This window comes from Martes martes, assembly GCF_963455335.1.
Source record: "Martes martes genome assembly, chromosome: 2".
NCBI classification, from domain to species: Eukaryota; Metazoa; Chordata; class Mammalia; order Carnivora; family Mustelidae; genus Martes; species Martes martes.
The window spans coordinates 198,452,193-198,465,292 of NC_137889.1; the positions used below are offsets into that span (position 1 = coordinate 198,452,193).

Sequence of the window (13,100 nt, forward strand, 5' to 3'; positions counted from 1 at the left end):
CCCAAAAGGACCTCCTATATGGGGGAATATCAACATATATTATTTGCAATTACTCTGAAAGGAAAATTAGTTTTTTCTCTTGGAAAGCCTTTAAAAATTTAGATTGATGGAGACATCTCAACCAGACTTTAGTAGGTCTGGGGAGAGGCCTGATAATTTGTACTTTTTACATTTCTTAGGAGAGCGATCAGATTTGGGGTCCACTGTCCTAGTTGAAGTCAACCTCCATATTTCCAAATGCTCATAAGACATTTGGATATCTCAAAAGCATTTTACATTCCAGCCAAAAGGAAAAAAAAAAAAAAGCAGCTTTCTTTTACATACGGCACCATAAATTCTTTTTCTCTCTCATGTTAACAGTTTTGGAGACAGCTTTAATTCCTCTTTCCCCTTTCTTACCTACACATGACTTGTTTTTAGATCCCCAAAATATCTCACTTAGAAGCATTTATTGGATTTATTCCTTTCTCTCTATGGCCGGGTCCAGACCTTCTAGGCTACTTCCCAGCCTAGAACAGCAGCTTTATTTTTACTTGCTCTCATTTGTCTGTCCTCATCTGCACATAAAAACCCATCTTAAAAACCACTGCTTTCCTTGGGGCACCAGGATGGCTCAGTCAGTTAAGTGTCGGACTCTTGATTTTGGCTCAGGTCATGGTCTCAGGGTTGTGAGCTGGAGCCCCCTGTCAGGTTCTGACAGGATGTGGAGCCTGCTTAAGATTTTCTCTCCTTCTTCCTCTATGCCTCCACTCTCCCACCCCTTGCTCTCTCTAAAGAAAACAAAACAAAACAAAACGAGCCACTGCCTTCCCTGTATTCATCCCCTATTGAAAATACTACAATAGCTACCCATTATCCATTCTTACTATACTCCCAAGAAGGAGGCCTTCTGACATGAGTTAGGGATAAAATGACTTCTTCAAGGTTAACAAATGGAGCTGTCATTGGAAGGGGCTGGTGGGGAAGGAGGGGGAGTCACTGAGAAGAATAAAGTTCATTAAATTCGTTCCCTTCTGTTTTTCTCTGTGGTCAGGAGTTAATTCTCTTGAATTGGTCCTCTTGGATTAGTCTCTTTCTCCAAATGCAATTGGTACCCTAAAGGGGCCTGGAGCTACCTCGTGATTATGAGCCACCCCCAGCCTTGGGAAGCCTAGCAGTACATGGTTAGAAGCCATGAAGCAAATCACTGGGGTCAGCCTTAAGCAAGGTCACCCCTAAGCAAAGATGAGGCCAGCTCTTCACCAAGCTACAGGGCACGCAGTACAACGGAATCTGGATATTTCCCCAGTAATCGAACAACTCCACAGATAGAAGACCATATAACATTTTAAAGTAAAGTCTTTATCTATAACTAAATGCATGGATTTGTCTAAATTAGAAAATGTCCTGGCTCTAATTCCTAGGAAATCCTGAGAAGATGGCATTGCATCAAGAATTCAGGATCCTGACTAATGTTCTCATTCTGGAAACCAGGTCCTGACCCAGTCAATATTCCCCTCGATACCACACAAAATTAACTCTTTGTCCTAGGCATGTGGGCCTACTCACTCTCTGCCACACACACAAAGGAAGGGTCATTACTAATTTGTTCACCTTCTAATCTTTCTCCCATTGTTTTCTCCATTGTTAGTTAGAAAAACTAACTCAAGTCCCTATTTCCCCAATGGCTTTTTTTCCCCCAATTACTCCAGCCCATAATTTCTCTTTCTGAGGTCATATTTCATTTTTACTATGTAATTTAAATTGTTAGGTATTCAACTACTATACAATGTTTCATTTCTGATAAACATTATGTCCAATATAATGCAAATTCCTTTTGGAAAGACAATGACATACTTAGACAATTCTCCTTAATGCTAAACACAGTATTAGACACATTTTATAATAGTATTAGACAAACTTTAAAATAGCAAACAATTTTAGATATGTCTTCCTTATTATTACATGTTTTAGAAATAAAGACTACTTACCAACAGCCCACCCCCAACACTATGCCATGGGTAAGTTCATGGTTTGCTGGTGGTGGCAGTCAATACCTAAATTTCATGAACAAATTTCATTCTATCAAGTCAACCTACTCAGTAAAACCAGGTATAGCTACCATCTAAGTGAAGAACTGCCTAAAATAAGTCATTTTTTGCAAATTCAGACATTAAAGATGGAATATAAAGAGTTATTGGGAAACATGAGGGTTCTTTGATTTGATTAAGGAAGCTAGTGTGTGTGTGTGCCTGTATGCAAAGTTTACATCATGATCTTTGTGACTGACTATGAGAAGCTACTGGTCTAAAAGGACGCCTATCCTACGTGCATTCAGATTCATTCATTGGACAAATATTTAGTGAGCACTTACCACGTAGGAGCACTGTTCTAGGCCCTGGGAATACAGCTGTAGATAAATCAACAAAAACCTCTGCCATCATGGAACTTATATTCAAATGATGCAGTTCAAGGCATTATTGAAAGCATGGTTATGAGGGAGCAAATTCCTGCCTTTATCCTTTTGCTTCCAGTGGTGAATATTACAGCAATTTCCTTTGCTCAAAGCACAAACACCAACACTCCAACTGGTGTCAGGAATGCAATCATTCTGTTTCTCCATTTTAGTCAATACCTATGAAATAATTCTAATTACATAGTTACAAAGGTGAGAATATTAATACTATATTGAACATTTATTAGCCAATTATTCTGCTAAAATATTTTCCTGAATTATCTCATTTTATCCTCAAAACAATCCTGTGTCACCAAAGATAGGCATTATTATCATTGATACCATTCTCTAGATGAGACAATGCAGCACAAGGAGATTAAATAACTTTCTTGATGTTACAAGACGATATTATGGAACAACAACCTTTATGCATGGTTGTCTACTCTTTATAATCTGAAAAAAAAACATTATTTTGTCATAAGAAAACTCTCTAAAAACAATTTCTGTTTATTTTTCCATCTTTCTGATTTTTAGAAACAAATTTTGACAGTGCGTCATCATTCATTTTTCCACAAAGACAAATTTATTTCTTTTTAATTAAGATAATTATTTATTTAACTCAAATAAATGAAATAACCCCATTTTGATGAGATTGCCTAAAATATTAAAATTATCTCCTAAATATTTTATTTTTCTCAGCTAGTGCAGGCTGACTTTTGTGTCTGGTCCAACCTTAAGATGTTGGGCTTGGGTGTCAATGCCAGGCAAATGCTATAGAGCTTTTAACTGCATAAAACTAGGATCAAAATTGGCCGATGAGGAAGAATCTATAGAGACATTTTTAGAAAGCAGATATGCATTTGGCTTTTGCAGGATTATTTTTTACATTTGTTCCTTTCTAACAAAACCAGCCAAATAGAACTCTTTTGAGAATTTTTATCTATTTCCTCTTTCATAACTCATGGGAACAGGATTTTGAGAAATAAAGGCAAGAGAAAGTTTTCCTATCAATTGATAGACCCTGGTTATATTAAGAAAGTACCCAGAATCAAAATATCCACAGTTTTAAAAATATGCTGATTATAATTAATGATTTCTTCTGTACTTTCCTATTATCTATCATAATAGCTCATGTTTATCCAGAACTTACCATATTCCAGGAACATTTTAAGTGCTTTGTGCTGTAACTAATCCAATCCATACAATAGCCTTGGTTCTATTTCTATGGGCTTTTATAGATGAAGAGACTGAGGCCAAAGGAGTTTAAGAGATTTGCCCACCATCAAGGAGTTAGAAAGTCACAGCACCAAGGGGGTCATGAATAGACATAGCCTCGCTCAGAGTCTACACTCTTGACCACAGCATCATACCACCTCAGGATATGCTGTTTAGCCATCGTCAGTCAGGAACATCATCCCACCAACTGTTCACTATGGGTTGGGATGGCCTGTGCCTAGGATATAAGAAAGCAGGTTTCCTGGCTGGGATGAAGAACCAGGAATCCAAGAACCTAAGGCATATCCAGAGCTGGGGATGCCACGGATATATAGGTCAACATCAAGGAAAGCAAAGCGGGTGGGAATAGCTAGCATGAACTTCAGTGCTTTTTCAGTAAGTCAAAAGAAGTGGGTCACTGTTCAGTGCTATGATATGTCATTGCACTGTACTTCAGTGACCTGTCTCCTCTTGTCTACCCCATTCAACAACACGTATTTATTTACTGTGTTCCAGGCTCTGTTGCCTCATCTTCAGAGCTCATGCTCATAAAGCCAGGACCTTGGACAAGTTATTTAATGCCTTTGTGTTTCATATCCTCCTATATAAGTGGGAATGATAATAATGTGCAACCTGTGTGTCCTATGGTTAGTGTTATATGGATACAATGAGTTATCAGGTTCTTAGAACAGCGACTGGCATGCATACGACAGAACTGCCCTCTTATGATTTTGGGTGTAAAGATCAATGAGCTGATAATATGAAAATGCTTTTTCAACTGTAAAGGTCCCCCAAATGTAAAGGTTATGTTGAGATTCCGTAGGAAAGGTCAAGTAGGCATCTGCTTGTGTCATCAGCAATATCTTGTGTCAGTCACCCTAGGAGATGAGACCAGTCAAGTTTCAGAAACTCAGAATGACATCCCAGTGGGGAGGTGGTCATGAAAAAGTCAAGTCTCCATCTCCTACAAGTGCCTCATTCAGCCCTGACGACAATTTCTTGGCAGTCTTACTGGGCTTCCCGGAGTAAGAGGCAGAAGGAAGCTGTCCTCTCCTGCTCTGGAAAGACCTGGACCATGTGACTCACCACAGGGCAGGGGGACCTTGGTCTGTGCATCACGTGCTTCAGTCTAACCATCAAGAAACCCAGACCATCGATGACTATGAAATATTTATATATAATGTTAGATTAGTTAGGGATTCCTCAATATTAACATGTCAGACTGCAGTCAGCCTCAACAGCCAACCTGTCTCAACTTCTATAGGATCCACCATAGGTTTGATTTCATTTAATACTGAATAGAAACCATGAACAAAGCAACTTGGTTACTCCCAGCTAATGAAACGTGTGTATTAGAAAAAGTTATAATCATCATTAAGGAGGGCATGCGATGTAATGAGCACTGAGTATTATATAAGACTGATGAATCACTGGCCTCTATCTCTGAAACTAATAATACATTTATATGTTAATTAACTGCATTTAAATTTTAAAAAGGAAAGAAGAATGGCTAAAAAAAAAAAAAGAGAGAGAGAGAAACTTATAACCAAACAAGTCAGCAAATTACCTCACACCTTACAGAATTCAAAGGTCATTTTTTCATGACCTGTTTTCATGACTTGTGCCCTTCCTGCACCCATTAAACATTTATTTTAAAAGCCCCTATTCTGACTGATGAGATGTGCCCTTGAAGCAAACACTGAGAGACAAGGAGCACTCAGAATCCCCCATACAGAACATAAGAAACAGAAGCAAACTTACTACTTGCAAAACGAAAGTCCTTTGATGAAAGGATCTCTAGCATTACCAGAAGCAGTTCCCAAGTGAAAAAAGATGAAGAAGGAGATCTCTCTACATCTCTGAATTGTGTGCATGTTTTGCCAGCAAGAAACAGAACTGTTTTCTTTTCCCAATCTGCTGTTTTTTTAAAGACTGGATACTGTCAAAGATTTACATTCATTCAGTCAATTAACTAATAGGTTTTGAGGTCCTACGATGTGCCAGGCACTCTTTGTGCATCCCCCAGCCAAAAAACTAAATAAGGCTAAATGAATTAATAAATCCAAGGCTTTGCAGTGAGGGAAATATTAAATTAATAACTCATCCTGTTATACTATCAACTCAGGCACTTTTAAACTAAAAAAAGGCTGAACACAAACATTGTTATAGTCTGGTTACACTTTTCATCACCATTTTGGAATCCGTGCCTTTACTCTCCCAGTCAAGTAAATAACATACTGCATATCCTCAAAAAAAAGTAAAGAATGAAGAAAAGTACTCCGTGGCTATTGGAATTTACCTCGTTGATAATTAAAGTAGGTTATTGCCTAAGTGATCTGAATTAAGATTAAATACACCCTCTCTCTCCAACCATTTAAAAAAAAAAAAAAAACCTCTCATTTCTTTAAATTTAACAATTAGAGATTTCATTTAAGCTACCAAATTTCCTTCCTTAAGATAAAAATATGTCTGGGAAGGCTAGCTAATAATAACATTACAAAGCATACCCATTTTAATCAGATTGCTTTCTTCTTACGTTTTACTTTGGTGCCCTCCTGTCCCTGACTGCTCCCCCGACCCACCCACAGATTCTTTGTGGATCCAGGGATCTGTCATGGTAATTTTGGAAGGGTTTCAAGATCGTGGCTTAGGCTTAAGCCATGGACCCTGGCTTGTCTGGATCCTCCTGGAAGCTGCTAATCTTAATGGAGAGTTTACAAGTACGGTCCATAATTCATAGAGCTGATTAAAAGTAGAGCGTGTTGCCTGTCTCTCTTGACTGTCCCCCCGACTGTCCTCCTCGTGACACTCATGTCTGTGTCCCAGCATGAGCCGACTACAATAAAGGGGTGGGAAAAAACAAGATGAGGTTCTTGCACTGGGCTCTCTGAGGACTCACAGGCACGCAGGCACTAGGGTGAGCAATGTCTACAGAGACCATGGGACAAAGCATGGGGACTGTGTGTCCTCAAGGCCTTTTGACTTCAGCACAGACATGGGCAGACCAAAGTATCTGCAGGGGCACCTTCAGCAGGGTGTAACAAGGCATGCTTGCAAGTGGTGGGATCTTCCAGGATTATTTGGGAATTTCCACACAACAACTGAGAACGGAGAAAAAGCAAAAATCAATTTGTAACAGCTGCTTAAGTGCAAAACCTGGGATTTTGAAGAGGGAAAAAACACTCCTAATGTTCTTCTAGGCCAGAAGTATAACTGGAGAGGCAAAGCCTAAAATCGTTCAGCTTTTGGGGTTTCAGTTACTTCATTTGTACAATGGGAATTTTATTTGCTGTCACCCACCTGCTTGGTGACTTGTATGATCTTGTATGACTTGTATGACAGTATGATCACATTCATATTCTCAGGCAGAACTTAAACCGACCCACAAATATTAATGTTTTCAATTTTAATGGGGAGGGGAATATATTTTTAGTCTTAAAACTCACTCATTTTTTAAAAGGCAGCACTTTTATACCTTTTTCGCTGGTTATGATTTCCATTTTAGTTTTATACTGCCACTGGGTGAGAGGGAGAAATTTAATACAGAATCAAAAAAGATAATCTGATTTCTTTGAGATAGAAAAAAAAAAGATACTTTAAGCAAAGTTATTGTCTTTTTTAGAGATTTATTTGCTTATTTTATTTGTTTAAGATTTTATTTATTCATTAGATAGAGAGAGCAGGAGCAGAGGGAAGAGGCAGAGGCAGAGGGAGAAACAGACTTCCTGCTGAGCAGAGAGCCTGTTGCTGGGCTGGATCCACGACCCCAGGATCATGACCTGAGCCGAAGGCAGATGCTTAGCTGACTGAGCCACCCAGACACCCCTAAAGAGAGAGAGAGAGAGAGAAAACAGGCAAGTGTGCAGGACCTGGGGGAGGGGCAGAGGGAGAGGGAGAGACAATCTCAAGCAGGTTCCCTGCTGAGCCTGGACCAGGAAGCTGGGCTAGATCCCATAACAATGAGATCATGACCTGAGCTGAAATCAAGAGTTGGATGCCTAACCAGCTGAGCCACCCAAGGACCCCAAAGTTAATGCATCGTTATCACATTTCTCAAAGAAATAAGCATCCATGGTTCTCTCTATTATGATAAATTCTGCATGAAACAAAGATCCCATTACAAAGTAAATGAAAGTTACATAGTGTTCAAAAATTTCAGTTGAACTTCCCAGTGGAAATGTTAGTTAAAGATGAGTACAATGTCAAGTTGCTAAGGGCCTTAGTCTCATCTAAAGCAGCTCCTTCATTTTACAAATGAGAAAAACAATGTTCAGAAATTGGACGTCTCAGTCACAGAATGGCAGAGCTGGAACCAGGTCTCATGTCTGTTCCATTCCTGATCTCAAGGCACTCCCCTCTCCCACTGCACCCCTCCCCTGTCACACACACAAACACACACACATGCACACATTAGTGCATCACACAGTACATTGCTCACATTTTCTTCAAAAAGTAAATAACATTTAACATGTGATTTAACTTAGGAATGAAACTGAAAAGTCAAGCATGTGTGAAGAGAAATAGAACCACTTTATGGGACCACTGATGCCAACAGATTACATCCTTCGGGATTTTGCCTGCAGTGGGGCTCTTAGGGGATCTGGAGACTGAATTCAGTTCCCTAAGCCAAACATTCAACAGGGCAATTGCCCAATCAGGTTACCCTGAGTATGCGATCGAATTGGGTTGGAGTTCTGTTTTGTCTCTTCCTTTCTGCCTTGTGACAAGGTTTGAGAAAAACATAAAGCATTATGTGATAGTAAAGGGGAAAGGATATCTATCCACCTGGAATCATCACTTCTGCCACGACATTTCTGCTGCCCCAGTGCCCTTATCTAAGCCTTAATTATTCTTAGTCCATGGATTATATCTGAGACAGTCAGGTCCTCTGGCCCCCAGCTCCGTCCCCTCGCTCCACACTGCACCCTGTATCGTGGGCCTCTCCTGACTATTTCAAATCCTACTCAAGCGTCAAGGCACCCACTCACGTCTTTCATGCAACTTTTCCCGCTGCTCCATGCTCCCTGGTGAGCTAGCCCTTCTCTGTCTGGTTTTATGAATGTTTCTCTTACTGTTTCATATTGGTTAGTCTTGCATTCCCAAATTCAGAATAACGTCTTTTTTTTTTTTTTAAGATTTTATTCATTTGGGGGAGAGAGGTAGAGCAGGCGTGGAGGGGAGCGGCAGAAGCAGACTCCCCGCTGAGCAGGGAGTCTGACACAGGGCTCCACCTCAGGACCCCCGAGATCATGACCTAAGCCAAATGCAAACACTTAACCGACTGAGCCACCCAGGGGGACCTCAGCATAGCATCCTTCAGGCAGGCCTCACGTCTAGGAACCTCTTGAGCCCTCTTCCCAGCCCTACCCCATATGCTCTAACATCTTGCTGACTAGAGCAGATTTTCCATCACTGCTTTGTTGTAAAATCCAGACAAGGTGGAGGAAGAAAACAGCTGCTTCCTCCCAGTAATGTTGCCCAGAGCATCAGCACTGTCTCTGCACCTAACGCTCTCTACCCGTGGCTCTTTTTCAGACTCCACGTGATGCCCCTACTACGTGGTCACTCAATGCCTTCCTCACTCAAAGCATTGGGTTCCTTCAATCAGTCCCTTCTCTGTAATCATGGCCCTAAGTCAGATCCACTTCCAACCGAGGTCATGACACATTTCAGCCACGTCTCCTACTCCAAGGCCCAAAGCCAGATGAAAGTGTCCACAAGGCGTTCACCTCTTTCCCCACCACAGGAGAAATCCAGTCGTTGCCAGGCTTGAAGGTAGAGGTGATATCATGGAGACACTGAAAGCTGCGGAGACCCCCCTGCCCCCACATCCACCCCTCAAGCCCAGGTGCCCCTAGCCTCAGCCCAGCTAAAACTACAAAATATTGCTTCTCCCTTCCCCTCCCTGCCTCAAAATGATCATGATGTAGCAGGGATGTCTTGATGTAGTAGGATTTGCCCACCTGCGTGCCTCCCTTGGTCCCTTCCCACATCCAGCTGCAAGAACTGTCCCCAGCACCTGCGGTCCCCGCGCTCTCCGCCAACACGGCCTCCGGAGGAGGCGAGGCGAGCCTCTAGAGGGTCCAGGCGTCCTGCTCCTCCAGCCCCACCACTCCTCCCTCGGGCCGGGCCGCACCCAGAGCTCCCGAACCGAACAGCCCAAGTGTACTTTTTCTCAGTGAAGGAAAGTTTTCTCTCCCCCACGCCATCCTAAAATAGGAAAGAAGTTCCGAGTAAAACATCTCCGCGTTGCTTATACAGTGCCCTCCTTAAAACGGGCCATTTCCCTTTCCCTATCAGGAGTTTTCTTCCACTCTCCTCCGGCTCCTCCCCACTGTCCTGACAAGGGCCGGGGGTCTTAATCCATTCCTGCCCCTCTAAGAGTCGCCCCCCCATCTCTCGCACACCCAAGGCCCACACACTCCCGCCAACTGCTCTCCACCGTCCTCGGCACTCCGGGCCCCATCTTCAGCCACCGGGGTCCTCCCTTCTGCCTCCCCGCGCTGTCCTCCTCCGTCCAGGCTCCCCTGCCGCTCCTCGGTCGGTGGGCTCCGCTGCCACCCCCTCACTCGCAGGCACCTGCGCCAGCAGCCGGGCCGCGGGATCCCGTCCGCCCTCGGGCAGCCCCGACAGGTGCAGCCCTAGGTGCCAAGAGCCGAAACCTGCACCTCGCGCTCGCCCAGGGGGTCAGAGAGCTCCGCCTGGGCCCTGACGGCCCCCAGCGCGCCCTGGGGGCCGGGACGTGCGCGCGGAGCGGGTCGCGCTCTCTGCCACTCCGCCGCCGACTTTCCTGCGGGGGCTCCGGCGTCCGGCGCGCCACTTACCCAGGGCGAGGGCCAGGAGCAGTGGCAGGGAGCCGGCGCCGCTGCCCGGGGCGGCCCGGTCCATCAACCCCACGCTGCGGGGCCGGGCAGCCCCTGGACGAGTCCCCCGCCTCCTCCTGCGCCCCTTCCCCGGCCGCGGGCGCCCGAGGGCGGGCCTGGAAACTACTCTCTGCGGCCAGCCGGAAACGAAACTGCTTCTCAGCCGGGCACCCGGGCCTGGGCAGGCAACACCCGGGGCGCGGGCGGCTCCGGGAGTGCAGCAGCGCGGGCGGAGGGAGCCTCCTATTTATCCTCGCTCTTCCTGCACACACCCCAGCCTCGAGGCGCGGGACTCCGTCGGGGCAGCCTCCACGCTGCTCCCACCCAAGTTGCCCCACACCCACACCCACACTCAAGGACGTGCTCGAGCTGCCCTCGGGCCAGCTCACCCGCTCCCCCTACTGGGTCGCACCTGACTCTCCGCTTCCTCCCCTCTGGGGACTGAGCCAGGTACTTAGGTAGCGGAGGAAATACCCCTGAGGGCGGTGAGGGGCCGGGCCTGCGGGCAGTGCTTGGGCTCTAAGCGCCTCTAAACTCCTGCAAGGCACTGGGGGAGCCTCAAGCCCCACGCGGGCCCTGGATTCTAGCTTCCCTTATTTCAACCAACTGTTGGTGTCTCCGAGGGACCGGAGCCAACATTCAGTGTGATTAGCCTAGGGCTTTGACACCTTACAAGTCTTTCCTTTACCTACATCATTTGTTGCATATCTGGGAGTTTAGCTCCCCAAGAGCTACGTTAGAAATTTCATTTGTTTTCTTATGTATCCATTTACTCCTTGATTCATTGCCTTCTTTATTTCAAAAATTCGTGTACTGCATTGGATCTATAAAAATAAGGAGAATGCGTTTCGCCTGTGGCTTGCCAAGCACTCTCTCTCCTTCATCTCACCTCCTCTTTATGGAGACGTGGGACCCAAGGGTTCTGCACCAAGCATTTTCTGGAACACAAGGGCACCCTCACACCTTTCAAAGATGAGAAGCGACATCCAATGTTACCTTATGTGATTAATATATCTGCCTCTAAAATAACTAAAGGGTACAGCTGTTTTCACGCTGGTCCATATTCCTCTTGCAAGATCACTACGTGATCAGGCCCCACCGCCCAGTCCAGACTCGTATTTCTATAATATCCAAAAGTCCAATAAACATTCATTAACATATGAAATGCAGTTCAAATGTCTGTCCCTTCCTCCCCATTGTTTAAATTACACAAATTATGATGCGCTTTTCTTCCACAAGTGACATTTCATTTCAAAACCAATTCATATTATTTTAATGCCCCAGGGAACTGATACATCCAGGAGAGTAAAAATCGGCTGTTAATTTCCTGAATCCCGTTCTAGCCTTCACATGACAGCTCATAAAACATCGATATGGTAGGCATGGGGTTTAGAGAAATCTAAGGTTGTGGGATAGAAGGTTACTACCTTCCAAACAAAAAGGGCAGGTGCAGAAAAGGCAAGGGATTTGACATCATCTCCCCTCCTCTCCCTTTTCTTTTCTGATATTCTCTCCTCCCTCTGCTGCCCTATGCTAAAGCATCTTTCTCTCTGAGATGGTACCCTATCAAGGAGCTGTCCTGCTCTCCCCAGCAGAACACCACTATCTTCTTTTTCCATAGATACTAATAAAAAAAAAAAATAAAGCACATCTAGACAATAAATAAATAAATAAATAAGTCTAAATGTTTGTTGGGTATTGTAAAGTGCCCGGGCTTGATGTAAGTATTCATCATTCATGCCACCCAAAGGTAAATTAACTTTTTTAGGCCACTAGAGTATGAACGAGTGTAATTTAATATAGAGATAAATTAATAGCCTTTCCTAAGGGCTTTATTTAATGCCAGAAATAAAATACGTATTCTGGAGAATATGGCTTCCCAATTTCCTGGCACTGGAGTCTCAAGGTCGAGCCACTTCCTTTATCCTTCCTTCCTTTCTACCTACCCCCTCTCCCTTTTTTCCTTACTTCTTTCTCCTCCTCCTCCTCATCTCTCTCTCTCTCTCTCTCTCTCTCTCAATTCATTCACTCATGGAGGAAGCTAAATCTGTAATCCAACTACAAACTTTGGGAGAGTCTGACCTTTCTGCGGCCTCATTCGGGGAACTGGGGTGTGTCTCAAGGCTTTAGATTTTAAGCTGGGTTGTTACTAAGGAAAGAGTGGGTCAAAACTGCACCAAAGTCACAAGGGAGCACTGGTATCCCCACTCTCCCCAGACAAGGGATTTCTTGATGGTGTCTTGCGTGTGCCAGCTTTAGGCAGGTAAAACCAGCCCTCCCAAATCTGGTATGAAGCTTGAGTGGATTCCTTTGGAAGGTCTTTGCAACATGCATCTCCTCCCACAGAGCGGCCTTCAGCGGGAACACGCCTCCCCGCCTCTGGACAGGACAATATAAGCCTGTGGTTATTTCTGGGACACAACACATAAGCAGACACACATGTGGTAGAAGGGAAAATTTCGGAATGTATTCATTCTAGGTCAGCCTGCATTCTCCAACCTGTTGCTTTAAGGCACTCAGTAGGCACTCAGTAGCACAGGAACACTTCCTAGTGGTCATTAACATTCCTTAATTCCCTTAGAGTGAGT

General features: G+C 44.3%; 1 protein-coding gene across 1 annotated transcript in view; it reads right to left on the minus strand.

Moving 5' to 3' along the window:
• BTC (betacellulin) overlaps positions 1-10,905 on the minus strand; it is a 43,925-nt gene extending 33,020 nt beyond the window's left edge. The window contains exon 1 of the mRNA XM_080830845.1: positions 10,474-10,905. Coding sequence (XP_080686971.1) covers positions 10,474-10,537 — 64 coding nt within the window. The 5' untranslated portion in view covers positions 10,538-10,905. The remainder of the gene's footprint in view (positions 1-10,473) is intronic.
• Positions 10,906-13,100: the final 2,195 nt, after the last annotated feature.